Raw genomic sequence first — 26,453 nt, 5'->3', positions numbered from 1 at the left:
TTTGGGGACAATTTAGAGTGTCCAATTAGCCTAACAGGGTTTGTGGTTTTTTGGTGCTGTGGGAGGAAACCGGAGAACCCGGGGAAAACCCACGCAGACACGGGGAGAACACACAACTCCACACAGAAACACGTGGAGGTGTTTCTGTGCGGCTACAATGCTAATCACTGTAGCCGCCGTGCTGCCCTCAGGGGGGAGAGATGGGAGGTCGATGGGAGGCATGACTGGAGGTGGGGGGAGATGGACGAGTGATGAGAGGTGGAGAAAGATGGGAGACCAATAGAAGGCGTCCCATCTTTCTCCACCTCAAGGTGCATACAGATGGTTTAATGAAACCAACTGCAGCACCCAACTTTTGGTTCTTCTGACTTACCTTCAGATCTTGTCTTCTGGTCCATCTCTCTCTCATTTTGCTGCCTCTGCTGTTCTTTTTGCTGCTGTTTCTTCTCTTTCTTTTCCCTCTTAAGCCTTTTGTCCTCCTCCTTCTGCTCGCAGCTCCTGAAAAGACCGAAGAATCTCTTCTTCTGGCGCTTTTTCATGAGCTGCTCCTGCAGGCCTTGTTGGCCTTCTCCAGGATCTTCTGTGATGCCTCCATTTCCTGGCTCTTTTCTAGCAGGACTTGAATCTCCTGCTGCATCACTTTCTGGGCCTGCTCAAGAAAGTCTTTGTCCTTCTGGAGGTCTTTGTTTGTCGCCTCCAGAAGTCCTTTGGCCTTTTCGAGGTCTTCATTCTTCCCCTGCAGACCTTCTTTGTCCTTCTGGAGGTCTTTGTTGGTCACCTCCAGAACTTGTTTGACCTTGTTGAGGTCTTCATTCTTCCCCCGCAGAAATTCTTTGTCCTTCTGTCATTATTTTTGGCCTCCAGTTGTTTAGTTCCATCATGGAGGCTTTTATTTTTTCCCTCCAATTCTTCTATTTTCTCCTGGAGGTCTTTGATGAAGGACTCCAGTTGATTGTTGGGCTCTTGGAAGGCTGCGATCTTAATCTCCAGTTCTTTTTTTTCCTCTCCAAGCTTCAGGTTTTCCTCCTCAATGACCTTCTTCTCATCCTTATGTTTAATCTTAAGTTTGAGGAAGGCCTCCTTCACTTTTGCCTTGGAGTCTTCATGCTTCTGGTCCTGTTCTTGCAGAAGCCGTATCTCCTCCACCATTCTTTCGGTCTCTGCGGTCAGCTGCTCAATTTGTTTCTCCAGAGCCTTGTTGGAGGACTTTAGCTGCTTCTTGTCGGTAGTGAGGGATAGCAGCTTCTGTTCCATCTCCCATTTATTGCCATACACCTGGCTGCTAATCTTTTCCACTTTCTTTGTTTCTTCCTCCAGATCTTGCTCCAGTTTCTTGTTTTTCTCCTAGATTTCCTTGTTGGCTTCCCGCAGTTCCATGATCACCCTGCGAGTTTCTTTGGGCACCTCTCGAAACGCCCTGCCTCCCTGCTGCAGGTTTGCCAACTCTTCCTCTATCAGGTCCTTTTTCATCTCCAGGTCCTGATTCTGCCTCTCGAGGTTTTCCATTTTTGCCTGCATTTCTTTCTTTTCCTTTTTCAGAAGTGCCTTTTCTTCCTGGAGGGTTTTGTTCATCTGCTCCAGGTCTTGCAGCCTTTTGACGTCAGCTGTCTCCAGCTTGGGTTGGTCCAGCTGCTCTGTCTGGAGGTCTTCGTCTTCTTTGGCCACCAGGGGAGACTTTTTGTTCTCTGTGGAGACCTTCACCTCCACGGGGCTGGACTCCAGCGGTTTCTCCGTGTTCTTCTTATGCTCCTTCCACTTGGACCTTTCCTCCTTGCGGCTGCGGAGGACTTCCTTGTAAAGCTGCTCCTTGTCATCCACCGCCTCTTTATTGTGCAGCTTCTTTTCCTTAATTTGGTCCTGGTTACCAAGTGAGCAGAGTTCCTGCTCGGCTTCCTCACGCCGTGCCTCGCCGCGAGAGACGTATTTGCGTTGCTGGCTCTTTTGTGGCATTGCAGCGTAAAAACAAAGGTACTGTAAGTAAAGTACAGAAAACTAAACCTGAGTAGGTGTTGTTAGGTTTCTGTGCTCAAGTGCTGCTTGTGAAGAAGTTCTTCAGTAACAGACAGTCAATGGATGTCGCGAATCTTGCAGTTGAGATACTCTGTAAATAAGTAAATCACCTGGGAAGAATCTGGGATAGCTGACTTGTTGGTGTGCCACATTTAAGAAACTTTTTGACATCATCTGTCATGGACACTTCACAGGCCCCGCCCACTGCAGAGAACCGTCCACGTTCTCTGCAGTGGGCGGGGCCTCTGTTGCTAGGCAACGGCATTTGTTATGAAAGTCAACACTGTGGGACACAAACTCAAGGCACGCGAGAGCTGTGTGTTTGCTAATCTGATGAATAATAGAATTTACCTGATATAATATCACCTAATATAATGTTATTTATGTTATAATACCACAGCAATGTGCCTACACAGGGCTCCATCCTCAGCTTTCCCTGCTAAAGTGTGACTTGACATTTAGCGCCATCTTGCGGTTAAAACTGGGCTTCGTGCGTTGGGGCCAGCAGTGATAACGTCATTACGTAAGCATTCTGTTGACGTGGCGTGAGCCGTAGCGGTTCAGTAGCAGCAGCAGCTAGCTGCCAGGTAAGACACCAACGCAAGGTGAGCCCGAAGATAATCCCGTGGAAGCATGGAAATTATGAGGACAACTGACTGAGCGGGTGGTCACTTTTTCAGGTAAACCCAGCTGTCTGCGACTTCCCGAAAACGTATTCGTTAACTGTGACCACTGACCAACTGAACAGTACAAAGCTCACCAACGTCAGCTACATCAACATATGTGGACGCTAGTTAGCGTTAGCCTAGCCTATGAAGATAGATCTGAGAAACTTTGGACCTGCGCTCAACATTACTTGTCTTGTTCAAGATTAACGTCACGGTTAACTGATAATGTAAGATAAGGATTTAGTGGCGTAAACAGACGTGTTTTAAACTTACGTAGTTATTTCTATTGGTTAGCCACTTCGACTGCACTCTTATGGGCTGAGAGAGACGAGACTGTAGCATTGGTATGTTGTCTTATAGGTAATCACTTAGTTCAGTAGTATGTAAGCGGAATTTTAGCCACCATAGCTCTTTGCTAGCGTGGCTAATTAATTACAACCCTACACGTTTGAGAATAAGGATGATCATAGGTGTGCTTGTCGCTAACACCTTCCAGTGATAGCTGCTGCTTCGTTAGCTAACATTATCTTAGGTTGGCCAGGGAATGTTGTCAATCTGCTTTTAATTTGCTCGGAGCAGTTGCATCATAACAGTGATAGAAGAATACCAGGTACGGCTGCCTTATAAAATGTCACGTTCACGTTTCTGGGTGGTGTCCCTGTGACTGAACAAAAGAAGCAGAGATGTTACGTAAATAGAGGACCTTGACATCTAGATGAGTGACTGTACTGATCGTACTGCAAGAGGCACAATCTGATGGTGACTGTAACTTGAATCCTCAGGACTGTCAGATGTGTTTTTCATTTTAGTTTACCTGCCAGAAACGTTTTGTTATTGTAAGAGGATTTTTTTCACCATCTACACCTTTTTGTTGCTATTTTTTAGGGAAGGAATGTTCTGTTCAGTCTTATATAGTTTAAGTTCTTGCAGGCCAGCTTTTATTGATATTCTTTTCACATCTGTATACTAGGGGATAAATCCCTCCAAAGACAGCCACTTGCGCTTTTAAGACAGGCTAAAACAATAACATAGTCACCTGCATGTATGTCGTCCCGTCTGTCAAGTTGCAATAGGTCAAGTCTGCTTGCACAAACAAATACAAATTAGCCTTTGTCTTTGTCTCAGTAAATATTATTTTTATGGATGAAGCAACCTTGATGGTAGCCCAAAGACTATGCTGTACAGATTCAGGATTTGCTACTCAAACATGTTTTTGTTTTTTTCCCCCAGAATATAGTGAGGAAACATGACAACTAGAAGCCAGCACTATGGGTTCCAGTCAGCCACCATGGTGCAGCCTGCCAATGGCGGTCATGCCTACCTGTTTGGAAACAATGGCTCGGAGAATGACCTGTCAGAAGAGGATGCTGAAAGCTATGAGCTGCGACCTCGTGGCAGAGAGAGGCTGCGGAGGAGCACATCCAGAGAGAGGATGGATATTATCTACCTGACCAGAGATATCCAGGAGGGGGACACCCTGAACAGCATTGCCCTGCAGTACCATTGTTCAGTACGTCTTTGCTGAGATTTGTGTGTCTTTCTAAGCTGTTTGTGGGAAGCATTCACTGAAACCCTAATTTTTCTGTTTAGACATGCCGTTGTTTATCTTTAACATTACACGTGTGCCAGAACATACTTTGACCCTAGCAGCTATTACTGTTTATGACTTTTAAGATGCGACAACAAAACAGTTATTATGTGGAATATAAACATGGCATGCTGAGTGTAAGATAACAGCATTACCATGGCATTGCTTTTTTGATATTTTGGCCTAAACAAAAGTACTCTGCATATCTATTTAATGAGACAATGTGCAGAGGTCTGTTTGGAACTTTTGATCTACTATTGATACGTTGCAATTTATGAAGAAAAGATGTGCGAGAGATGTCCTGAAATCTATACAGTGTTGAATATAATCAGTGTGTTATATGCATGTGAAAAAGGATCTGTTATTATTTAGTGGTTGAGCTAGAATCCAGAAAAGTCAGTGGGCGGTAAATTTCCCAGCATTTTGTCTGTCTGTGTGGTTTGTAAGCAGTTCATTAAATTCCTCTTTCTTCTGTGTGCTTTGTAGGTGGCTGACATTAAGCGTGCCAACAACCTCTTGACAGAGCAAGACTTCTTTGCTCTGCGTTCAGTTAAGATTCCCGTGAGGCGCTTCAGCGTCCTCACCGAAACTCATAGCACTGGTCCTCTCAAATCTGCCTCTCCCACCTCCCCCACCGGCACTAGACGCCTGCCCCAGATCTCACCTGTTACATCCCTCCCCACTGAGTCTTCCACAGACTCGTCTTCTTCTACCGACAGTGTGGAAGGATTCCTCCTGGAGAAGGACAAGGACATTGAGCGGCTGGTGAAATCCACAGGACCATCTCGGAGTAGCCTCAATGAGGTTGTGTCCTCCCTAACGTTGCAGCAACAGCAACCACTGCTAGGAGAAGTTGAGTATAAACCAGCACAGAGAAAGGACCCTTATTATGGGGCAGACTGGGGCATGAGGTGGTGGACAGCTGTGGCCATCATGCTGGTTGTTGGCATCGTCACACCTGTGTTTTATCTGCTGTACTATGAGGTTCTTGTGAAAGCTGACATCAGCCATCATAGCAACCCTCCACAAGGTCCTGGTGAAGTTCATGAAAATGTCAATGTCAATAAGATGGACCCTGCTGCTAAAGGAGAGAAATCTGCAGGAGCTGGACCTGAAAAAGTGGCCAAAGGAATCCCACCACAACCCAATTTGAACGAAGCAGGAGTGGGTAACCATGGAGGGCTTGAGAAAACATAGCAAGGGATTTTAATTTTACATACAAATTGTTAACTCAGAGACCTAATAAAGCTTGATGGATGTTCCCATTTTCGAGTAATTGCTACATACATCAGTGCAATCTTTCGGGCTGGGATGTTGTGGGAACAGACATTTTAAAGAACTGGGAGAGGAGGAATACGGGTGTGGCCACAGTTGTTCCTTGTGTTTGTACATTTACATTTACATCCTTTTCAACAAGAAGTGCTGAAGGACTAAAAAAATGGGTCCAACTCTGTCCCAGATTTGTGTCTGGTTTGACTAACAAATATTAGGCTAGGTTGAACTTTTTCAAAATTTATGAATTTCAAGAGTTTAATCATGTATCCAGTAGAATTAGGTGGTGCTTTTGCCATCATCCACGGTGCACACAAACAGACCAAGACAGATACCAACACTAGTTTGTCTCATTTGATCCAATGATGGTCCAGTGGCCACCTTTTCAGTGAATCGTTCATTCTGTGGATTTGGTTTGGACCAGCTGTATTTTTTTTTTGCCATACTAGTAATATAGTGAATTTTCCAATATTGTTTGTTGGAAAAGTAAGATTGCTGCCACTGTGTTGAATTAGAATTAATTTATTTCAAGATTGAGCATTAATTTCTACTTACATTATCAGTATTGATTATCAGATAAATTATGTTTATGAATTTCAAGTTGCTTGGATCTGTCCTTGCTTTTAGCTTGCCTGGAGAAAACTGCATTTTTTTTGTAAAAAGAAGAAAAAAAACAAACCTCGAAGAGCATGGTGAGAAAAATGGGAGATGCACAGTATTCCCACAGTGACTCATATTTGTAATTATGTGAAATTTTAGACTTTGGTATATAGCCCTTTTATTTTATCACTGTGTTCACTTGATATTTTATGACAAAGCATTTACATGTTGTTGACAGTATGTGCCTTTCAACCTGTGGAATCTGTCTACAGGCTGAAGAATAAATACATCTATTTTGAATAAATTATTGCCAGTGTGCACATAGTTTTGCATTTCTTATTTACATTTTTTTTTTCAAACAGAGCTCACTTCTTAAGATCACACAAAAATAAAGCAAACAGAGCATCACTCTTGTAAACAAGTTTTCCCAACGTATTTACAATATTTAACCAATAGAGACAACCACATAATGGCTGTTTAATTCAATGCTTGCTTGAGTTTGAACGGCTGAGCCACGCTGTCTGTCTCAGTATGTCGCTTCACCGTCCATGTTGTCATCGCTGCCTGCAGCAAAATCTTCTCCATTGTCGAAATAGCTGTCAATGTAGTCGTTTTCCTGCGCAGAAATAGGAAACATTATTCGTTTGTAGTGCAACATTGGGTAGGTTGTTACATGTTGACGATATGATTTTCCACAAAAACCAAACACAGTTTTCAGATTATCATTAGTTATCAAACCTCTTCAATATCCTCTTCATCGTATTCTTCTGCTTCAATTTCCTCTTCCTCCTCATTCTTGGGTTTCTTTTCAGTCTCTTCATCGGAATTTTCAGGGTTTCCATCATCTTTCTTTGCTAGTGCCTGACATATTAACATTCAATTATTTATGGAGTTCAGAAGGACATGTACATTTTTCTACATATGCATCCTGAGCTCATATTTTTTGCACCAGCTTGATGCCTTTAAAAATGGTTATGGATAAATTAACAGCATATATAGAATACTCAGTACATGGAACAATCAAGTGAAGAGAAGCTTACGTCTAACTTGTTCAGCATGTCCTCTGTGTCTTTGCGTGATATCTTCACTGTTTTCTTCTTGGTGCCTGTTGTATTTAAGCATTTTGTCTTAACTCATACAGTCACAGAATCTCATTATATAAATAATGACATTAACATACCTGCTTTAGCACGAGTTCTTTTAATTTGTGGCATCAATTCTTTTGGAAAGAGGTTCCAGTCTAAAGAAAAACAGAATAGCATTCACATTGTTTTCCATTTTTTCCTCAGTTTGCTCTAATCCCATAACAACAAGTTGTTCAAGTACCTGGAGTCCATTCTTCATCCTCAATCTGACTTTGCTTCAGGTATCGCTCAGTATATTTCTCCACTTCTGTTTCATGTAAACAAGAGCAAGTTCGGCTTCAATAAACTCTTAACAACTGATTCACATCATATTCTGAGTTTATCAAAATCCAGAGTGTTTCAACACAAACCACTGAGTGCTACTCTTTATTCTTAGCCACAGCATTAAATCACAGCATGATATGTATTGACTATAGAATTATGTGCCAGTCAAAAGCAAAACAATATGATGTTTTAAACACGATTCATAACAATCCTGGCATTGCAATTATTTTTTGCCAATTATTTTGTGAATACAAACTATTTGATGACATTCAACAGAAGATATTCTGTAAAAAAAAAACCAAATCTGCTGCTTGTTACAGATATATTTAGCTCATGGCTGAGCAAAGGAAATTGTGAAAGATCTGTAATGCCAGACCAAAGAAACCATGTTAAAACTGGCAGATGAGGCAGAGGCTGTAACTCAATATTCTGCCATGAATTTAGCCACTCTCCATTCTCTAGATATGACCCTAATTAAACGTCTCAGTTCCTAAAAGCTGCATTATCTTCCCTCACAGCAGCCAGCAGCCTTGATGCAGCATTTCTATTAGATGTCAGGTTTCTATCTAATGCACTCCTCTCGTCCTCACCTGATTTATTGGACTGAAGCTTGATGTTGTGCGGCAGCCGTTGCATTGTTCCCCTCATCTCCTGTTTTAAGGCCAGCATGTAGTCCTCGTCTTCACCAGCTTTCAGCGGGACTGGTTTAAAGTCTGTGCTCTGGAGAAGCATAGATAATGTAATGGTGATAATAACAGTTACATTTCTTTTTCATTGGTACATTTGCTTGTCTGTGGTTTACACTATGGGGCATTTGCAACATGTTACATTATGAAGGCACTTGAAGCCTAACAGACTACTTTACAGTTTTCACCAAACTGCAATCACATCTGTTGTTTATAATAAAATGCTGTACGATGAAATCCCACATTACCAAGTTGTACCGAACATATTCTAAACTCGACTAGAGGACAATTAAAATGTAAACCAAGTTGGATCTAAGCCTGCCAAGTAAAGGTGTACAACCTTTTTGGTTTAAAGAATCAATACCCACCTCAAAGCCATGAATAAAATCTTGAAGTTAAAATGAGAGTCCCACTTGTCACGGTGAGCAAACTCTTGACCACATGAAGGACACTGAAGTGCTTACCTTGATGCACATACTGTATATTATACAGCCGCTCCAAATGAGGAGTAAACAAGAAATGGACACAGAACATCCCTGTAGAATCCAAGTGGGGCAAACGAAACCCTAGGGGGTCTTAAAAACCCTGTGGGTATGAATACTTGGCAAGTTGCTTTAAAGAAATGCCAAAATCATGGCTATTTTTGCACCTTATGTGCTGCATTGTGCGAAAAACAATAAATGTATCATCTCAGAACAACTTATAGTTTGTTCTGCAAGGATGCTCTGCTCTCAAGCAGGCATATCAAGATAACGAAGAATAAACTATTTTATCATTAAGTCAAATACAACATCATTTTTCATATACATACATCTATTTATTGTTGTGTTTGTTTTTTCTAAAAAATACAAATCTACTTTTAAAGTTTCATGCATGGATTCTACCATTTCTGAATTTTACGCACTTTGATGAGGTAAAGGTAAAGTTTATATACTGAAACGTGATATGTCATCGTGACTGAGTATTTGTGTGTCAGGGTGTTTGGTACTTACTGGAAACAGCGGACTGGGCCCCACCCTGGCTTCTGGCATGCTGCCCCTGCTGATGCCCAGAGCGTCGATGTTGAAGGTGAAGGCAGCTACTCCCCGGCCTCTGCCTGCCATGACTGCAGGCCTCCTCTCCACCTGCAACAACACACACACACCACATGTGTCCAGTTCACTTCACTGCCAAACACGTGTTGACACAAGTTCATGCGCTTCAGCTTTTATCGCTTGTCGTGGGACTAGTCTACACTTAAGTAATCAATAATCACTGCCGTAGCTACACATACAGTAAGTTGAGATACTCACTAGAGGACTGTTAGTGAACTGATCCTAATGTGGACACGTACAATCCTAGAAGTCTGACTAGTTCAGGGCTAAACATTTAGCCGCCACTGACTCTCCACGTTTTCCACTTTACTTGTCGTTACTAATTAGCTGATCACTTTAATCTGTCTTTAAGCAAGCAAACTAACTCCTGAAATGACAAAAAATCACAGCTAAACCTCATGGAGATTTGAATAGCATTGCTAACACCGGCTTGGAAACCACCACACACACTACACTCAGCATGCGTAAATGTGCCTTTAAGTCTCCCCGCCCCTGCGTGACGCTCGGGGAGGCGTGGCTAATTTACAGCCAATCACACCCCGATTTATTCTGTCGTCATTCATCGGCTCGTCCAATCAGCTCCTTGGTTTCCTGCAAGGGTGTGTCGGCGGCCACCATCGCATTAACCTCAATGAAAACACCTCCAGCCAGAAGGCCAGCTGCACCTCTGCGAAAATCCACCTGACAGCACGACACCAGCTGCAGCGCACCTCGACGAGTGCATGAACTGGGATGTCTGCAGCGGACTGGTACGCTCACAAGTCGCTCGGAGACGGACTCTTCTGGATCCAGGAGCGATTCTACCAGTCGGAGAACCGGGCTAACATCTGGCTGCTCCGCGGCTCACACCAGGACGTGGTGATAGACACGGGACTGGGCTTGAGGAGCTTACCGGACTACATCGACGGCAAGGGGCTGCTGGGCAAAGACCCGCAGAGGAAGAACCCGCTGCTGGCCATCGCCACCCACGCCCACTTCGACCACTCGGGTGGGCTGCATCAGTTCCAACAGGTGGGCGTCCACAGCGCGGAGGTCGATGCCCTGGCCAACGGAGACAACTTTGAGACGGTCACCTGGCTCAGCGACAGGGAGATAGCCGAGGCTCCCAGTCCCGGATGGAGGGCCAGACACTACAAAGTGAAGGCTGTGCAGCCCACACACATCCTGCAGGAGGGTAGGTAGGAGAGGAAGCCTGTGCAGATGGGATTTATGGAAGGGGGAGTGGATCTGTGATCAAACAGCAGGTCGTAAGGTCTAAAAGCACTTACCCAGGGATAAGCATCATGCTCGATACTGTAATGGCTTTAATGGCTCAATAGCTATGGTTTGGACATTATGCGCTGTACAGAGTCGTTTCTATGCTCAGAGGAAGATTTCACTGCACAATGAATTTGGCTGAAGACCAAAAAAAAAAGGGCTTGCTAAATGAATACACACCCACAGCCTATGGGGGAGACAGTGGATGCTATTTTTTACTCAGTTTCACAATGAATAGTGCCCACAGCTTATGTTACAAAGGATGCTGTATCTGCCAAGAAATAAAGTGAGAGGCAGCGCTTATACAGGTGTAAATGTCACATTACATAAGATGACGTGGTCTCTGTAAGGTGTACAGAAACATCCCACCATCAGCAAACAGTATAGATGATTTGTGAAACAAATATGTGACTAAGGGGGGTCAACAGTTTTCACTGGTAGTTACTATTCTCATTCTTCATCTATATGTGCAGAGCAGTTCTATTTTAAGCCTGTGTGCTGATGACTTTGATGGATTCTGTTACCTCCAACAAAGAAAGAAGAGCAAGCAGAGTCCAGCTGCACTCTTATTGAAAGCATCCCATAAAGCAGTAATAACATCACAGTGCTGATTTAGCAATTGCCCACAGTTGTCTTAGAAGATACACAACTTCATTAGCCTTCTGTGGAATGTTGCCCTGTCTCATATACAGGTTACAGTGGATGGACATCAAAGGTCAGCATGCAGTGAGCTACATCAATGCAAAGAATAAATCTGGATTTGATCCTGGACAAACTGGCTGCACTGTTCGAAAAGCTGCTGCCCCGGGTTATAGCAGCGCCTTCGGTGGCTGTATAAGTCTAGTAATAGTTGCTGCACAGAGCTTGTATCACAAATACTGTCGGATTTGTGCTTTGGCTGCTGGAGTGGAGTTTAATCTGTTAGCCTCTCCGGTATTCTTGCAGTGTAATTTCTGCTCTGTCAGTCAATACACCGACTTGTTCTGCTGTGTCAGAGCCGCTGCTGCAGTGCAGTTGGAATATCTCATTGCTTGGTGTGTCAGCTTCAACCTTTTGTGCAACTTGTACCTGGTCTGGACCAAATCAGTGACTTGGTGAATATTCCAGATTCTGCACAATGTGGTAACATGGGGTGACATGTGGGAAACACAAATGTATCTCTGGCTTGATTCCAATCAGACAAATTATGAAGAATGAATAACTTGGATATCAGTCTGGGGATTTGTTGCACACTTCCCAAAGGGTAAAAGTCATGTTATCGTTATATGTGTGAGTGAGTTTGAATATATGGTACCATCTCTCTCTCTCTCTCTCTGTTTTCTGGTCTAGGTGATGTCATCAACCTCGGCGACAGACAGCTGACAGTGCTTCATATGCCTGGTCACTCTCGGGGAAGCATTTGCCTACATGACCGTGACAATAAGTTGCTCTTCAGTGGAGACGTTGTGTATGACGGCGCCATGATTGACTGGCTGCCCTACAGCCACGTCAGTGACTACATCAGCAGCTGTGAGCGTCTGGTCGGGCTGGTGGACAGCGAGCAGGTAACACTGAAACACCACAGAGGACATTCTTATCATTTCAGCTCCTAGTTCAGCTTTCCTTTGTCAGATGAGCTGATGGCACAAGACACCTTATGCCATCATCTGAAAGATTTAGAATGGAAATGACACAAGTGTATTTAAAAGTTTGTATGTGAGTATCTAATACATGTACTTTTAATGTATATTCATTGCATCAATTAGATTCTGCATTTTACCAACGTTTCTCTAAGACATGTAGGTTTAAGACATAAATCAATCCAGCATATTGCTGCTTGAGTATCTCACAACCAATAATCAAGGAATGCCTGAGGCATGTACTATACATCATATGAAATATTAAAATCCATTTAACAGGTCGACCAAGTCCTCCCAGGACACTACAACACATTTGGGGCGAAGCGGCTTCATCGGATCGCATCCACATACATCAGCAGAGCTGAAACATGCCCTGCAAAGTTCTCCACATTCGCCTGGAGTACTCTGGCTGGGATGGCACTGCGGGCGTTCAATCCACGGAGTGCCTGCTAATGAGAGGGGATTACGGAAGCTGCAGGAAGCACAAGTGCACAAAGAAAGAAAGTTTTAGTATGGAAGGATTAAAAAGAGGGTAAGGAGGGGAGCAAAGTTAATAATGTAACGCTGTTCATTTACTCATGTAATCCAACACATACCATATGATTGCCAAATTTTGTGTAAAATGCCCCCCACTGGGTTACATAAGTCAATAATCAGCATCATATCAAGCATACAATATAAAGTATTTACTAGTGTTATTCTCTTATATACTGATGAATATGTATATGTTGGTCTCAATATAATTAGATGTATTGTTTTTATACTTTAAGCAGATATGAAGTTACAATAGCACAACAATGGTACAACTCTGCATGACAAACAGAAAACAGGGAGCTTTGGGTTCTCTTCTGAGGCATTTGAAACAGAGTCATTATGGCCATAGCATTCCTCTATGCATATTACTACAATGCTCAGTGAAGACTCGGTATCGACTACCTCCTATGTTTGTAAGAGTGCTTTGTACTATTGACTAATCTACGGCTTTGCTATCAAAACATTGACAATAAAGTCTCTGTTCTACCTGCTTCTCTTGATTCTTCTCCAGCACAGACGCTAAATGAAATTGCTTGTTCAGTTGCTCACATAAGAGGTGAACACCAGCGGGATTTGTTGCAGGACAGAGAAAGAGATGCAGAACAGAATTGGATGTAGAATATGATCCATCACATGTTCAGAGTGTAGAGTACTTAAAGTGCTTTTCTGATCTGATGGAAACATCTCCCACTGCATATGAAAGGTGTGCATAGTAATACAGATGAGGTGTTAACACTCACATCTTCCTGTGTTGTAGTTTCGCTTTACGTGTTTTGTTCTCACATATCCTTAAAAAGGTGAAATTCACATTGAGGAATTGTGCATTTTAAGCTATTTCAACTTCTCACTGACAAATTTATGGATAACTACAAGCATACAATGTGAAATATTTACAGCAGACAGTGTTTCATTTGGACCAGATAGAAACAGATGTGAAAGAAAAAAACAAGTAAAATGTTATTTGATAAAACATTTATTATAATTAATGTTATATTATTTAAACATGAGATTTCCACATTTCTCATCTTCTGTTCGCCTTCTAGGATGGCGCACATGCAGAACACAAAGCCTGCTAACACGGAAAACTCTTGCAAGGTTATAACATTCAATGTTATCTATATTCGTAACAGTTAATGATCTGCACATCATCTGTTAACATTATGATAATCAGGTATCAATACAGCGGCATTTTTTTTCTTTTTAAACAAAATCAATAATGTAACAAAAGACAAAAAGAGGAGGTTTATTTGTTAACTTATAAAAATTAATTTACAGTAACAAATGCTGTTTTTTCAAGCATCTGACATATCTAAGTAAAAATGGTTGCTTGAGTTCCAAGAGGGCAACTGTTTCCAAAGTCCACAATAAACAAAGACAGAAAAAAAAGAGGCTGTACTGCACTGACAGGGGACACTGGTTCTCCTATAAGATCTGATCCTGTTATCTTGTCATAGAGTTGGATAAATGGCAACAAATAACATAATTTAAAAGAAGAAAACAACAGTAGCAATGTAAATAAATCATTTAATTTGTTTAACTAGAGTTTCACATAAGTACTCCATGTAATAGAATTATTTCCAGAATGCAACCACTACAAAATCAATTCCAGGATTTCTTTCTGTATTTAATAATATTGGATTAGTGGCTGTTTTGTATTTTATTGGACTTTTTTTTTTTTCTTATAGGATCACTACACAATGAAAACCTACAATACTGCAGAGAAGCAGTATAGCAGAATGCTAAGTATGGCTTTGATTTTTAATAATACTTAAACTTTGGTTAATATCAGTTGATTTAGGATTTATCCTATGTTTGTGAGGATCTATTATCTGGATCTGACAGCAGCCCGTCAATAGTGTGCAGATAAACATGTAAAAGTAAAGAGCAGAGCACAAAAATTTACCCTGAAGAGATCACAGTCGTAACCAGTACAGTAAGTATGAGCACTTGCATTAGGCTAAGCTTTCACCAGATTCACTGCTGAAATGACCTCAAGTAGTTAAACATCTTAACTGTAAGTCAAATCATGCATAAAAGCAAAATGGTGCATAGTCATTTTAGGAGACCCACAAAGATCAAGATCATGTATTTTGTGAATAGTCAGGTAAGTACACTGAAGCAGGTATCACAGTACAGGCAACAAACACCAACCCTTCCCTCTACACATAACAGTTTCTAACATTTGAAAACTCATGACTGATTAAACCTTATGCTTTTTCTTGCATGTTCATTTTTTTGCCTCATGCTCACTGGCTTCCGTAGCATAAACACTGCAAACCTTTCTAACTTAACAACAGGAAACGTCCAGTCAAAATACGGCTAGTGCATTAACAGAGATGACCTTGAAATGATATGAGTGGCTGATGCAGAGGACAAAATAAAACCTTTTCCAGTTTCAAAATTAGATCTCAAATAACAGAGAGTAGGCTTAGTGTGGTGTGTATCCGAGCAAGTCTTTAGCTTCACTTTCTCCCAAGCAGCATGATCATCATTTCTCAAAGCAAGCAAAGTACCTCCCATTTAGTTTTAGACAGTCTTCAAAATTGTGGCAACTCAGCAACTTACACAGATTCCTGCAGTGATTGTCACTTGTCTTTTGTGTTAGAAAACATTCCAGTTTGACCCAGGAGGGTCTTCCATGATCCGTCCTCCACCGGGAGGTGGGTTAGAGGCATCCTCCTCGGGGCTGTGCATGTAGCTTAGCAGATTTGCCTGAGTTTGGTTCACATGTGTTAAGCCTGTTAAAGCACGGTTTAATAGCATTGTTGCCTTTGGGCAAGCATCTAACATCTGTCAGGAAACAAGTTCACACCTGACTTTGGAGCCAGTTGCGAGGATCAAGTCTAGCCCTGAGGTTCCTGAGGCTGCGTCGAGCTGGGGAGGGCCTGGAGAAGGGGACTCCCTCAGATGACTCTGGGCTGTGGCTGCCCTCGCTGTTGCTGGAGCTGTTGCTGGAGGTGGAGCTGGAGCAGGAGAGTGTGGTCTGTGTACTGCGCTGTGACCGAGGTGAACGGGAGGAGATGGGGAGAGGAGCAAGCAGCGACGAGGGGGGAGGCTGGCACGGACACTGGAAGGCCCCTCCTCCTCCGTATCCCCTCCCTCGAAGGGTGCTGAGCTTAGCATCCAGGGAAAGAGTGCGAGGCCTCAGGCGGGAGGGGGACGATGACAAGAGAGAGAAGCTTGACGAAGGCTCGGGCCAGCCATGGTGTTGAGAGCAGGGGCTGGTGCTACAGTGGCTGTCGCTGTCGGAGGTCAGACTTGCATCGGAGGACAGCAGACCCAGCTGTGGGCAGCGGTGAGGGCTGGCGGGACTCCGGGGCAGTCGATGAGGGGTGCAGGGGCTGTGGCCAGACAGGCGAGAAGTACAGTGACGAGTGCGGCCAGCGCTTTTGGCATTGTTCTCCTCAAACACAGACATCCAGGTAGGAGAGGTGCCCAGTTGGCTGCGGAGCTCCAGCTCCTGCATCCTCCGAGCCAAGATGTCTGACACAGTGCTGCTCAGGTCGTCAGATGACTCAATAACTGCAAGAAAGAAGCAGCAAAACTCATCATTGCACCGCTGCAGAGTTGGCGTAGGACCAGCTTTCCCAATGGATTTTAATTTGGCCTGATTCACAATTGTCTTTGGGAATACATCAAAAAAATGGGTTTCTTAGAAGAGGGAATGAAGGTACTACAGTTCGCAATATTCTTAAAGTATTGATGTAAATGCAACATGTTGTAATATTCAAATCTCACTGGAAGTGTGGATTCTAAACGGGTTTAAGGGAAATGTTTGCAGTTCAGGAAATGTTACTGTCAGGCTGAAACTGTGAAATGGCATTCCTAAATGTATCCTTGAGTTTACGAGGAGAAAAAAAATGCAGACACATTAAGGTGTTACATTTCCTATTACGAGCCAAGGAGCCTTTGTTGAAGTCTAGTTCTCTATTCATGCCTTGTACATCCGTGAGGAACAACAACTACTTAACGTCTGAAGCCTGGGTGTGTCTTAATGTTCCTTATCTATGTGACGGTAACAAACCGATCCGGTCTTTTAATGATTTGCAGAATCAACAAACTATCAACGAGTTAAAGTGGATCTCAAATTTGCAGAATTCTATCCAGAATGGATTGTTTATCCATTTCAGCCTCTTGGGATTGCAACATTTACCACAACACAATTTATACAGAGCCCTACTCCTGCTACTTCACCTGTCGTTGTAATAGGACGAGAGCAGAGCACGAATCTCAGCAGACACAGCGTTATCCTGCAGCAGAAGACCCTCGCAGGAGGGTGTGGCAAGAGGGGCTGCCAAGGAGGATTAGGAAAACCAAGAGGAAGGTGGGCGAGTGTGAAAGGATGGAGTGGATAGGAGGTACGCAACAGGTGGAATTCAGTGTTTGTGTGTTTTGATGGCCATGACAAAAATCAAAAAGGGTTGTTTATTAAGGAAATGAATGTAAAGAGGTGATGAGAGAATTAAAAAAAAAAATCATTTAGGGATGAAGGCATTTCAAACAATAAAATCAATGATGGGAGTGGATGAAAAATGTGTTGATCATGAATAATATGTTGTTACACAAGGAAATAAGGAAAGGCAAAACAGAAAATGCCACGGAGTGATGGATTCAGGACACACAGGGAAAATTGAAAAGGACAAAGAGGAACAGAGAAACAGAAGACAGAGAGTGAGTCAGCGTGTCAGCGATAAGACCCGTTCTATCTACAGAACATAGAAGAAAAGCAGAGTGTGAGTTTGAGATATCGGAGAAGAAAAATGTAATTGTGACAGCATCCTTCATGCTCATGCGCCCAAGGAATTAAAATTACACACAGTCACATGCAATGCAGCCGCAGTAGTGCTTTCTTTCCCTGTTTTACTTTCCCTGTATACCTAAGAGCGACCAAATATGTTTTTGATTGCACATCCGCGGTCATATAATCGGGGAGATGTCTTACCCATTTCGTGGTAAAGAGAGCCCTGTTTTGGTGTGACAGGAGCCGGTTTCCTTGGTGACGGAAGTTCAATTTTCATTAAGTCATCACAGCATTGCTTCCATTGGCCTGCGTATTGGAACAAAGTGTCACCTTCAACAAGCTAGTCAGCAGATAGAGAATACACAGCACTATGTGAGAGTGTTTCAAGCAGCTTTTGAGTGACTGAATGTAGTAGGTGTACATCTTACACACACACACACTTACTCATATCATAGAAGTGTTGCCAAAAGGCCTCCATCCAGCGATGTGTGTCCTCGCGGCTGTCGGTGGTCAGCGTGTGCGTGACCTCCTCCCCTCCATACTGATTACTGATACAGATATTCTGAACTTTACTGTGAGGGTCTTTCTCTGACGCACGTATTCTGGTATCCTGAAACACAGGTGAAACAGAAAGTACAATAATCTGTTGCAAAATGACTACAGCTCAGAATGAATGGCAGCACTCCTGAATGAACAAAATTATGTGCCGCAACAAGTGATCATTATAGCAATTGAAACTGTAAGTCCCCCCTGAAAAGAAGTCCTCATTAATAAAGCCACCAATTAGTCCTCTTCCAAATCATTTCCCTTCAGCAATTATCCAACAAAAGGAGCAGACTCCCAATTCCCACCTCTACGTTCCACTCCAAATGTGTCTGTTTGTGACCACTAGATGGTAGTGTTGTACCATCCATCCGTTTGTCACACTGCGCACCTTCTTCTTCAGGAGAGTCCTGCAGCTGACTAACAAAGCATCATGCAGACCTGATTTGACTGACTTGACTTGAGGTCAGCTGTTTGCTGAGGGTCAGAGGCCACAACAGACTGAATGAGTCACTATGGAAAGAATGAAAAGCCCCACAGGCATCAATTCGTAGACACAGACACAGGAAATTGGATGATTGAGAATCTGACTGGCTGGCTGACTACTCTTCACTTCGGTGCCTGGAAAGATGAGGGGATGAGAGAATTATGATTCCTGATTGGATGGAGTTTGCTGCTTTGTGCTGCTGTGTTTACAAAGACTCTAGAAGATACTGTGTAGATTTAGTCTTTTTCTCCAGACATGCTATTTTTCAGCCCTGCTGAATGTTTCCACATTTCAAAAGCTGAGGAGCACAACCGCAATTTTCTACTCTTGACCTCTGAGCAGCCCGGCGGGGCCAGCTCAGGGCTAAGTACCTTGCTCAAGGGAAGCTTGAGAATGGTTAGTTGGAAAAAAGCTGATTTCGTATTTAATTTTAAAGGCTCAGAACCTACCAGTTAACGTGAGACTCAAACTGGCAGCAATCCACGAGCTCAGTTTCTCACCATCTATTCTGCTGATGCCGTAGGCGTTACCAAAAAAGCACAACTACGCTTTCTGCAAGGTTGGATCAACCTCAAAGAGGTTTATACTCCAATTGAAATGATTTTTTTCACTTTTTAAACGCGACTCCTTTGCTGACCTTGTTGATGCCAATGGTGAAAGCTGGTTCGATGTTCGCCTCCACGTCTTCTTGCCGGTGGTAGCAAAAAAGGCTTGTTCCTTTTAGAACGGCATACACTTTTGTCCAGCTCTGGGGGTCACCGCCACACTGCTGCCAGGTGCAGAAAAAGTGGCATAAAAGAAACACAAGGATAGGTGAGAAGATGAGGAGAGAAGGATGGCAAAGGCTGAAAAAAAACAAACTGAAACCTAAGAGAAATAGCTCACATTAGTGCTCACCTGCCATCTTACCTTAACTTTCAAACATCCACTCATCATCTGTTGGGTCATACAGTGAGGCTGCGCTGCGAGGCGGCAGCACATGCTGCCATAGAGCGGCAGCCAGTACGAACACTCTTCTGCAGGGAAAGAGTAGAAGGATGGAGGAAAAACAAACAACATAAATAAATAAAAATATTCCCACATGACATTCAATGTTCACTCACAAACGTGTGCACTCATATGCATACACACACAGAGACACACACTTCATGCCCACGTCACACTGCCCTCCTTTAACGCACAAAACAAGGCACTTGGGTGTAAAAGACTGGCAGCTGCAGGGAGTGTCATGAAGTACGGCAATGAAACTTTACAGCAGGCTGAAGGCCCAATGAATAAAACACTAGGGGCCTGTCTGTCTGAGGGTCTGGGCCCTTGTTAGCCCACATCATTACAGCTTTACACAGCAGTCACTGCGCTAGCACGGCCTTTATTACTGTGACCTTGACAATGGCTGTCTGTCAGAGAACATGGGAGGACGGGCGGAGGAGGAGGAGGAGGAGGAGGACATGTACCACGAACTGGGTAAAAGGAAATTATTAGAATGCAAAGCGAATATGTGAGACAGTGGCAAGTGACAGAGGGACACAAAAATAGACAGATGGCTGCTTTGGCAGAGAGAGCAGGAAGATGGGGAGGACACAGATTGATGGAGGCTGCCACTCACCGTTGCCTGAAATGGTGAGGTCATGCGTGCGAAAACTGTCCTGGACGTGTGACAGCGACAGGGTGGTATGAGCTAAGAGGTGGTACTTGGGGCCCCTGTCAACACACAAGAAAGGAGAGAGGATTTTTTTTCCAGTGTTTAAATATGTTTACAGTGAGAAATGATCCCCATGAATATGTGATTTTTTCCTCCATTCTCCCTCTGTAGAAAATGTATACTGGTTATTATTTCAAACTTACGGTACAGAGGGAACTGGCAGCAGGAGGGGGGCTGCCCCTCCGTTGCTAACAGGACTACACGGTCCAGGCTCCATGGCGGCCCGGAGCTTCTTCCCCGCTGATCGCCCGAGTGAAGAGCTCAGCTTGCTGGCCAGTTTCCTGGGCGTGCTCCCTGCAGAGTAGTCGTCCTCTGAGCAGCAGCTATACAGCTCCACACGCAGCTCGAAACCTGGGCCGGCTTCGCTACTGTAAAAAGGGCACACACATGATGATCATTATTATTAGTGTCATTTAAAAGCAGTGGTGGAAACAGACTGCATCTAGTCAAGTGCTGTACTTATAGTATACGTTTGACATACTTGTACCTTAGTAGAGTATTTCAATTGTATGCTACTTTATGCTTCTCTTACACAACTTGTCAGGATGAAACATTGTACTAGCAATGGTTCAATTTCACATTCAAAACATGCAATTGGCTACTGTGATGCACTGTTAAAGAATAAAAACCCTTCATAATCACACTGTGAGATGACCATGCAACAAAATTAATGAAGCTGATCTTGTCCTTCAACTAAACTAACAGGAGAGTGTGTGCCGTAAAGCCTGTTTTTTTTTTTTTTTTAAACAATGTTTGTGGGGAACCTTGAGGGCTCCATAATTTAATACTCTGGATAGAACCATTTACCATAATGAATATGTTTAATTTTGAGCCTTTAAATACATTCGGCTGATATTACGCTGTTACTATATCACTTGCAAAAGACCATTTCCTAAATAGTTTCAATACTATTTCCACCACTGCTCAGAAGTCCTTGGCGATCATTCCAGATAGCGTGGCTGTTTGGTTATAGGACTGACAGGTGACTTACAATACGATGGTGTTGTCAAAGCAAATATCGGTGAGTGTCCGGTCCACTATCACCATGTCTGTGTCAAAGATCTCTCCTCCCAGCTGCAGCAGGCAGAACACTGCGCACCGATGAAGCTCTACAAAAGGACAACAAGGAAAGTCAGAACAGACAGAGAGAAGAAAAAAAAAAAAAACCCTATCACTTGAAAACTCATTTTCAGCTCCAAAATAGCATCACTTGGAACCTTGGAGGTGTAGGTTATGACAAAGTGTTGGAGCCAGAGGCTAGACAGGGCATATGACCTGAGCAGATGAAGCTTGAAAGTGGATCAGCTCCTTCACCTGGGCTGACAAGCACTTGTGCTGTTGTTAGACTCAGTTCAATGGACAGCTGTGCTTAGAATCCCTATGAAGCACTGATGGGCGTTGAAACTAAAGCGCAACGGTCTTTAATGTCATAGCGGTCAATAAAAGCTGGGTAACGGCAGCGCTTGCCTTCGATGCGCATTGCAAATAAACTGCATCATGAATGCAAATTCCTTGTAAAGAAACTGCAGTGTTATTTTGGGGGATGTTTCACTGTGATTATGTGTAAATCCATAAATCCCTGAGCTGAAGTGCGACACCATCCATACCAACAGTGAGAAATATATGTAAGAAATATATAGCACCTTCAGTATTGGTGTTGTAATATAAACAGTGACTGTTAATGGTCTGCTATCTTTCTTCCTTTGTGCGCTTCTCTCCTTCTACTGCACAGCAATTCAGGTGCTCAATTCACCTGTTCTCATAAAAATTCCTGGTTACAACCGACACTGACTGCTCCAGCTTATGTGTTTCCCTGTCTCTGGCACACTGACACCTAATGTTTGAACTTATTATTCGACATGCGAGATCGACACTCTTGGCTAAAACATGACTGGACAAGCGAGAAAGCAATACACTTTACTCCTCCTTGCCTCCTGGGCTCAGTTTATGTCTCGGTGTGCTTAATGACCTTGACTAACAGCCTCATTAAGCTTTGTTAAGAGTCTACTACCTGTCTCTTGAGTTCATTTATATGCACAGGTCATGCAGATTAATTCCGTTCAAGCTGCCAGGGGAGAGACGGAGCGCTGAGACTGTTATAATGACTACACAGGGGTTAACCCACATTGACTTTATCACGAGCAGGTGGGATGGAAAATAGTCAATATAAAAATTACTATTGCTATATTTTCAGGGCGCCACTTAATTCTCAAATGCCATAAAGACATTTAAGCATGACCCAGTTCAGAGTAATATCCCACAGAACAAGACTAGGCTCGTTCCTTAAATGTACAACAGATTTCATTTGTTTTCTCTTACAGTATGCCCCACTAATAATGACCCACTTCAGTCCTCGCATGCTTATGCTTCTCAGAGCCAAGAGGCAAAGCCAGCAAGACTGAACAGTGGGTCAGGTTGTGCTGCCAGGAGTTTCTCATGTTTGAAAAAAGAAAACAAAAAAACGCACAGTTCCCGTAAATACACAGATATCTGGTAAAGCTTGCAACAGATCAGCTCCAGGGACTGCTATAGATGTTGCACAGAGTAGAAAAACACTCCATGGTCTATCTGCACATTTCAGAGGGAGTGTTATAGGTCAATATATTTAAAAAGATATATATATACATGTTAAAAAAAAAACTCCACATTAGTTTTTTTTCCTCCCAGCAAGCTTTAAAAGATGATTTTTGTTGAGGAATCCCACACCCGCCCCTGTGATTTCACAAAGCTTCACCCACATTCGACATCTGTGAATTAGCCATTTCACAACTGTGCGAAGCCACAGACCGCTTCGCTCAGAAGCTGATCATTAATAAATCCTACAGGCATAAATCATTCATAAGCCATAAATGAATTCCTTCACACTGATACAGAGGGGGCTCCTCACCTCCTTTGTTCTTGAAGTACTCTGTGTCTTTCCACATGAGAGGGATCCGAAGATCTGTAATAACAACAGACAGGGGATTAGACCACAAAAATGTTAATCACTATCGCTGTCTAACTGATGTGTGTGTGTCTGTGTGTTTGTCTTTTTGCTCGTATTCCTTTCAGTCTCTGCTAAAAGTATTCACAGCTAATTACCGACTGTGTGTAGATGCTCTCCAGCTAGGTGCCAGACAATACAGCGGTGCCCCCATGACACTCCACCCACAAACACACACATCACCACTTTCACATCCCATTAATGTGCCTTCCTTCACCTTCATTGTATTCTAAAACCTGATAAAACAACAGTAAAAATTTGCTCTTATTGTCTTCCTCCCTGAAGTGAATGAACTCTCTGCAGTGTGGTGTGCTGCAAACCATCATGTTCACTTTGATTGGTAAGGGGAGGAATGAAACAGCCCCTTATTAGGGCCTCACAAGAGCAGCTCTGCATTAAATTATAACACTAAGAGGATGCAAAAATTCTCTCTGGTTCCCCTTTTTATTACTCTTGCTAACCAGAGTGCCAGCTTTTTTCAAAATCTTTGAAAATGCTGAACATAATTCCCCCTTAACCTCTCTCTGCAGTCACACTCCTTTCAGAAATACACATTTTTAATTGGTACTCGCCTGAGATGGCCACTTTCCCTTTGCACGGGAGCCTGTCGTCCATTGGCCCTGCGTCCGACGATCTGCGTGTGACCTTCTGCATGACCTGAGCTTCCTTCATCCGCTGCAGCTCCGACATGTAGGCCATGATGCGAGTGCTGCAAGTCTGCAGGCTCTTTGCTGCCTCCAAGGCCTGGTCTCTCTGGGAGCAGGCGGCCAGCAGTTTGCAGGCTCCGTCGCGCATCCGGATCTCATGGTCAATCTTCTTCTGAATGTCACTGTCCTGCAAGGGGAAAAGAGAGAGGGGAAAACAGAGAGTTAGTAAATGGAAGCTCAAATGATGGATAATGAAAAAAATAATCTTGTGCTTGAAAAACAGGAGGAGAAGAAAAGGGAATAATTTCCTATCGTGCATTTGGGGAAGAAATGAAGGGAAGAACAAGGAGACAACAACTAGAAAGTCTGCAGTGGATTGCACATCTCTTGTGGATACATCAGTGAAATGTGTCTCTGAAAGCATTATGAAGTCTGTGTTCATTGGTGTGTGTGTGTGTGTGTTTGTGTGGCCTTCTGCCCCTTGTACCAACGAGCGCACACCGCCGCTGAGTAGATGTGTAGATGTTTGAATCATTTAGTGCGAGCTTACTTACTCGCCACGCAACACATCTCAAGTTTAAGAATAAAGAATGAATCTGTCAAACATTTAATGTCTGCAGCCCAATCGAGAAACCCCAGACACACTGATGTTCGCATACACACTTAGCGATGCCCCTTTCCTCAAACAGACTTCTCAAAGGAACTAAAGTAGATACTATCAAAGTAAATTTGACCTGGCTTATCTGGGGCAAGAAGGCCACCCCGCTGGTGGTTATAAAGACTCTTCTCTTATGCAGGAGTACACAGAACGTGGACATAAGCACACAGATCCACAAAGGCAAACACACGTAGGTCTCACTCTGGTGATGCTGTCTAGCGTTTCAACAGATCTTTAAGCCCTACTTCAGTCTGTCAGCAGCACCAAAACACTGCAGTTGTGATCTTGAACTGCAGACAGGGAGAGGAATGCTTAAGAAAGACGTGAGCAAAAGCAAAGCTGGTTTAAACGCTATTAGTGCCAATGTCCCTTGTCAAACTGAAACTAATTACTCATTTGTACATAAACAGCTTCAATCTGGGAATTACTCATCAGTGAGATAGTCTTTAAAGGACTGGTTAAACAAATTAGGAAAACATTATGTTTACTACTTATTTTTCTTATGTGTTTTTAATGACTAAATGAACAAAATGGCGTGCAACATCTGCCTGACTGCTGGAGTATGTGTATGCAAATGTGTGTGTGTGTGTGTGTGTGTGCGTGCGTGTGCGCACATCGTCTCCAGTGATACATTAACAAGCACACGCTCTCCTCACAAATAATCTCTAATGCTCCTGTTGTCCTTCTTCTCTCAGCCCTCTCAGCCCGATAAATCCACGTTCCCCTCCTCTCCTCCGATATTTCTCATCTCTCTCCCGCCGTCTGATTCTTATGAATTTTTTATTCTTTTCATTTAAGCTTTTATACATTCACTGCTCATTTTCTTCCACCTTCTCTCACACTCCATCCGTTCCACTTCACTGTCCTCAATCAGCTTTCCTTTTTTTTTTTTTTCTTCTTTCTCTCCTCCACACTTTCTTTCTCCTTTCTACCTGATTCTCTCTAAGCATGAATCACTTTGTTGAACAGAGGACCAAGTAGGAGAGGAATGAATTCGATTCCAACATAAAAGTCTGCATTTGGACACAGTTTCCTACTTGGAAGCAGTGCACGACAAAAGGAGTTTTTTTTGTGTGTAATTCCTGATTAAACTTCTTTCTTAGGATGCGACCACAGTATTTCTACAGGGTGGTGAAAGTTACACTGGCAGCTGTGAATCCCTCTGTATTTCAGGAGCGCACTGTCCATCGCATGGGTCCCGACCTGCTCATAGATCTCGATAGCTTTCGGGTGCTGGTCCAGCTGAGCTGCGTAGGCACTTGTTTGTTGAACTGGTGGATTCTTCCCCAAGTATTCTAAACCAAACCACCGAAAACATTCAAGCATTGTCCGTAATCTGCTGACATGTTTCGCAGCATTATTTGCTACAATAACATAATATGATATTAAGACTGGATGGAGGTGATTACTATGAGATTCCTCCTCAGAAATTCTGCCAGAGAGAAGAATTATAAGACACGAATGAAAGAATTAAGACTGAAGATAATGAAGATAATGATCAGTCTGGAGTCGTGTCCAATCTAAACTGTGGCTGGTAAACACAATGTAGCTACACAGAATAAGCCTGTCATTAAATAAACACATTCACTAACTGAAAAGCAATTACTGCACTCTTGACTGCGAAAGAAAGGAAACCAAATTATAGCAGCGGTATGAACATGGATAGCATTTAACTACTGGATGACTGTGAGGTACAAGTGGAGAATTCAATTTTAAAGGTCAAGTGTTTGTTTTAGAAAAGTTGATGGTGCTTTTCTTTCATCGCAAGTGTCTCCTTTAGGAAAGAAAATAAGGCATTTTAAGGGCGCACGAGACGGAAAACAAGCAAGCCAACATTCATGGTATTGATTTTGATCCAATGGATGCGTAACTAGGATACATTTCGTTGGGTTTTGACATGTCATAGATGAAGCAAGTAGGAAAATCATTAGTTGTAATTGATAACCATAAACCGA

General features: G+C 43.1%; 4 protein-coding genes across 8 annotated transcripts in view; 2 read left to right on the top strand and 2 right to left on the bottom strand.

Annotated features, from left to right (window-relative positions):
* Nucleotides 1–2,553: 2,553 nt before the first annotated feature.
* On the top strand, nt 2,554–6,456 carry lysmd3 (LysM, putative peptidoglycan-binding, domain containing 3). The gene is made up of 3 exons (XM_008288525.1): nt 2,554–2,690; nt 3,909–4,188; nt 4,753–6,456. Exons 2-3 carry the CDS (start codon nt 3,925–3,927, stop codon nt 5,461–5,463), a joined length of 975 nt encoding a protein of 324 aa, XP_008286747.1. The 5' UTR covers nt 2,554–2,690; nt 3,909–3,924; the 3' UTR covers nt 5,464–6,456.
* On the bottom strand, nt 5,471–9,771 carry polr3g (polymerase (RNA) III (DNA directed) polypeptide G). Its single transcript, XM_008288537.1, has 8 exons — nt 9,526–9,771; nt 9,226–9,357; nt 8,138–8,267; nt 7,465–7,530; nt 7,319–7,378; nt 7,179–7,243; nt 6,877–6,999; nt 5,471–6,754 (listed from the first exon to the last, which is right to left on the bottom strand). Exons 2-8 carry the CDS (start codon nt 9,334–9,336, stop codon nt 6,665–6,667), a joined length of 645 nt encoding a protein of 214 aa, XP_008286759.1. The 5' UTR covers nt 9,337–9,357; nt 9,526–9,771; the 3' UTR covers nt 5,471–6,664.
* A 195-nt stretch (nt 9,772–9,966) lies between these two features.
* Nucleotides 9,967–13,226, top strand: mblac2 (metallo-beta-lactamase domain containing 2). The gene is made up of 3 exons (XM_008288512.1): nt 9,967–10,501; nt 11,914–12,128; nt 12,483–13,226. Exons 1-3 carry the CDS (start codon nt 10,060–10,062, stop codon nt 12,654–12,656), a joined length of 831 nt encoding a protein of 276 aa, XP_008286734.1. The 5' UTR covers nt 9,967–10,059; the 3' UTR covers nt 12,657–13,226.
* A 466-nt stretch (nt 13,227–13,692) lies between these two features.
* The window catches only part of rtkna (rhotekin a), a 56,298-nt gene continuing 43,537 nt past the window's right edge, over nt 13,693–26,453 (bottom strand). For 2 of the 5 annotated variants that reach the window (XM_008288484.1, XM_008288501.1), the window contains exons 2-11: nt 23,766–24,027; nt 23,098–23,151; nt 21,202–21,319; nt 20,354–20,578; nt 20,115–20,209; nt 19,406–19,524; nt 19,146–19,277; nt 17,923–18,088; nt 17,680–17,784; nt 13,693–16,259 (exon numbers count right to left, since the gene is read on the bottom strand). In XM_008288484.1, the coding sequence (XP_008286706.1) occupies nt 15,544–16,259; nt 17,680–17,784; nt 17,923–18,088; nt 19,146–19,277; nt 19,406–19,524; nt 20,115–20,209; nt 20,354–20,578; nt 21,202–21,319; nt 23,098–23,151; nt 23,766–24,027 (1,992 nt within the window). In that variant the 3' untranslated portion in view covers nt 13,693–15,543. The remainder of the gene's footprint in view (nt 16,260–17,679; nt 17,785–17,922; nt 18,089–19,145; nt 19,278–19,405; nt 19,525–20,114; nt 20,210–20,353; nt 20,579–21,201; nt 21,320–23,097; nt 23,152–23,765; nt 24,028–26,453) is intronic. The other 3 variants (XM_008288488.1, XM_008288489.1, XM_008288493.1) reach the window with 3 other exon arrangements.

Source organism: Stegastes partitus, unplaced genomic scaffold (assembly GCF_000690725.1).
Source record: "Stegastes partitus isolate 25-593 unplaced genomic scaffold, Stegastes_partitus-1.0.2 Scaffold13, whole genome shotgun sequence".
In the NCBI taxonomy this organism is placed as follows: domain Eukaryota; kingdom Metazoa; phylum Chordata; class Actinopteri; family Pomacentridae; genus Stegastes; species Stegastes partitus.
This window is presented reverse-complemented; position numbering and strand designations above follow the sequence as displayed.

Excerpts from the sequence above, each read along its gene's own strand:
- lysmd3 (XM_008288525.1), top strand. The coding sequence starts at position 3,925 with ATGACAACTAGAAGCCAGCACTATGGGTTCCAGTCAGCCACCATGGTG. Across the intron at positions 4,189-4,752 it reads CCCTGCAGTACCATTGTTCA|GTGGCTGACATTAAGCGTGC; the intron begins GTACGTCTTTGC and ends TGTGCTTTGTAG.
- polr3g (XM_008288537.1), bottom strand. The coding sequence starts at position 9,336 with ATGGCAGGCAGAGGCCGGGGAGTAGCTGCCTTCACCTTCAACATCGAC. Across the intron at positions 7,531-8,137 it reads GCTTCAGTCCAATAAATCAG|AAGTGGAGAAATATACTGAG; the intron begins GTGAGGACGAGA and ends TACATGAAACAG. Across the intron at positions 6,755-6,876 it reads ATGAAGAGGATATTGAAGAG|GAAAACGACTACATTGACAG; the intron begins GTTTGATAACTA and ends ATTTCTGCGCAG.
- mblac2 (XM_008288512.1), top strand. The coding sequence starts at position 10,060 with ATGTCTGCAGCGGACTGGTACGCTCACAAGTCGCTCGGAGACGGACTC. Across the intron at positions 10,502-11,913 it reads CACACACATCCTGCAGGAGG|GTGATGTCATCAACCTCGGC; the intron begins GTAGGTAGGAGA and ends TTTCTGGTCTAG. Across the intron at positions 12,129-12,482 it reads GGCTGGTGGACAGCGAGCAG|GTCGACCAAGTCCTCCCAGG; the intron begins GTAACACTGAAA and ends TCCATTTAACAG.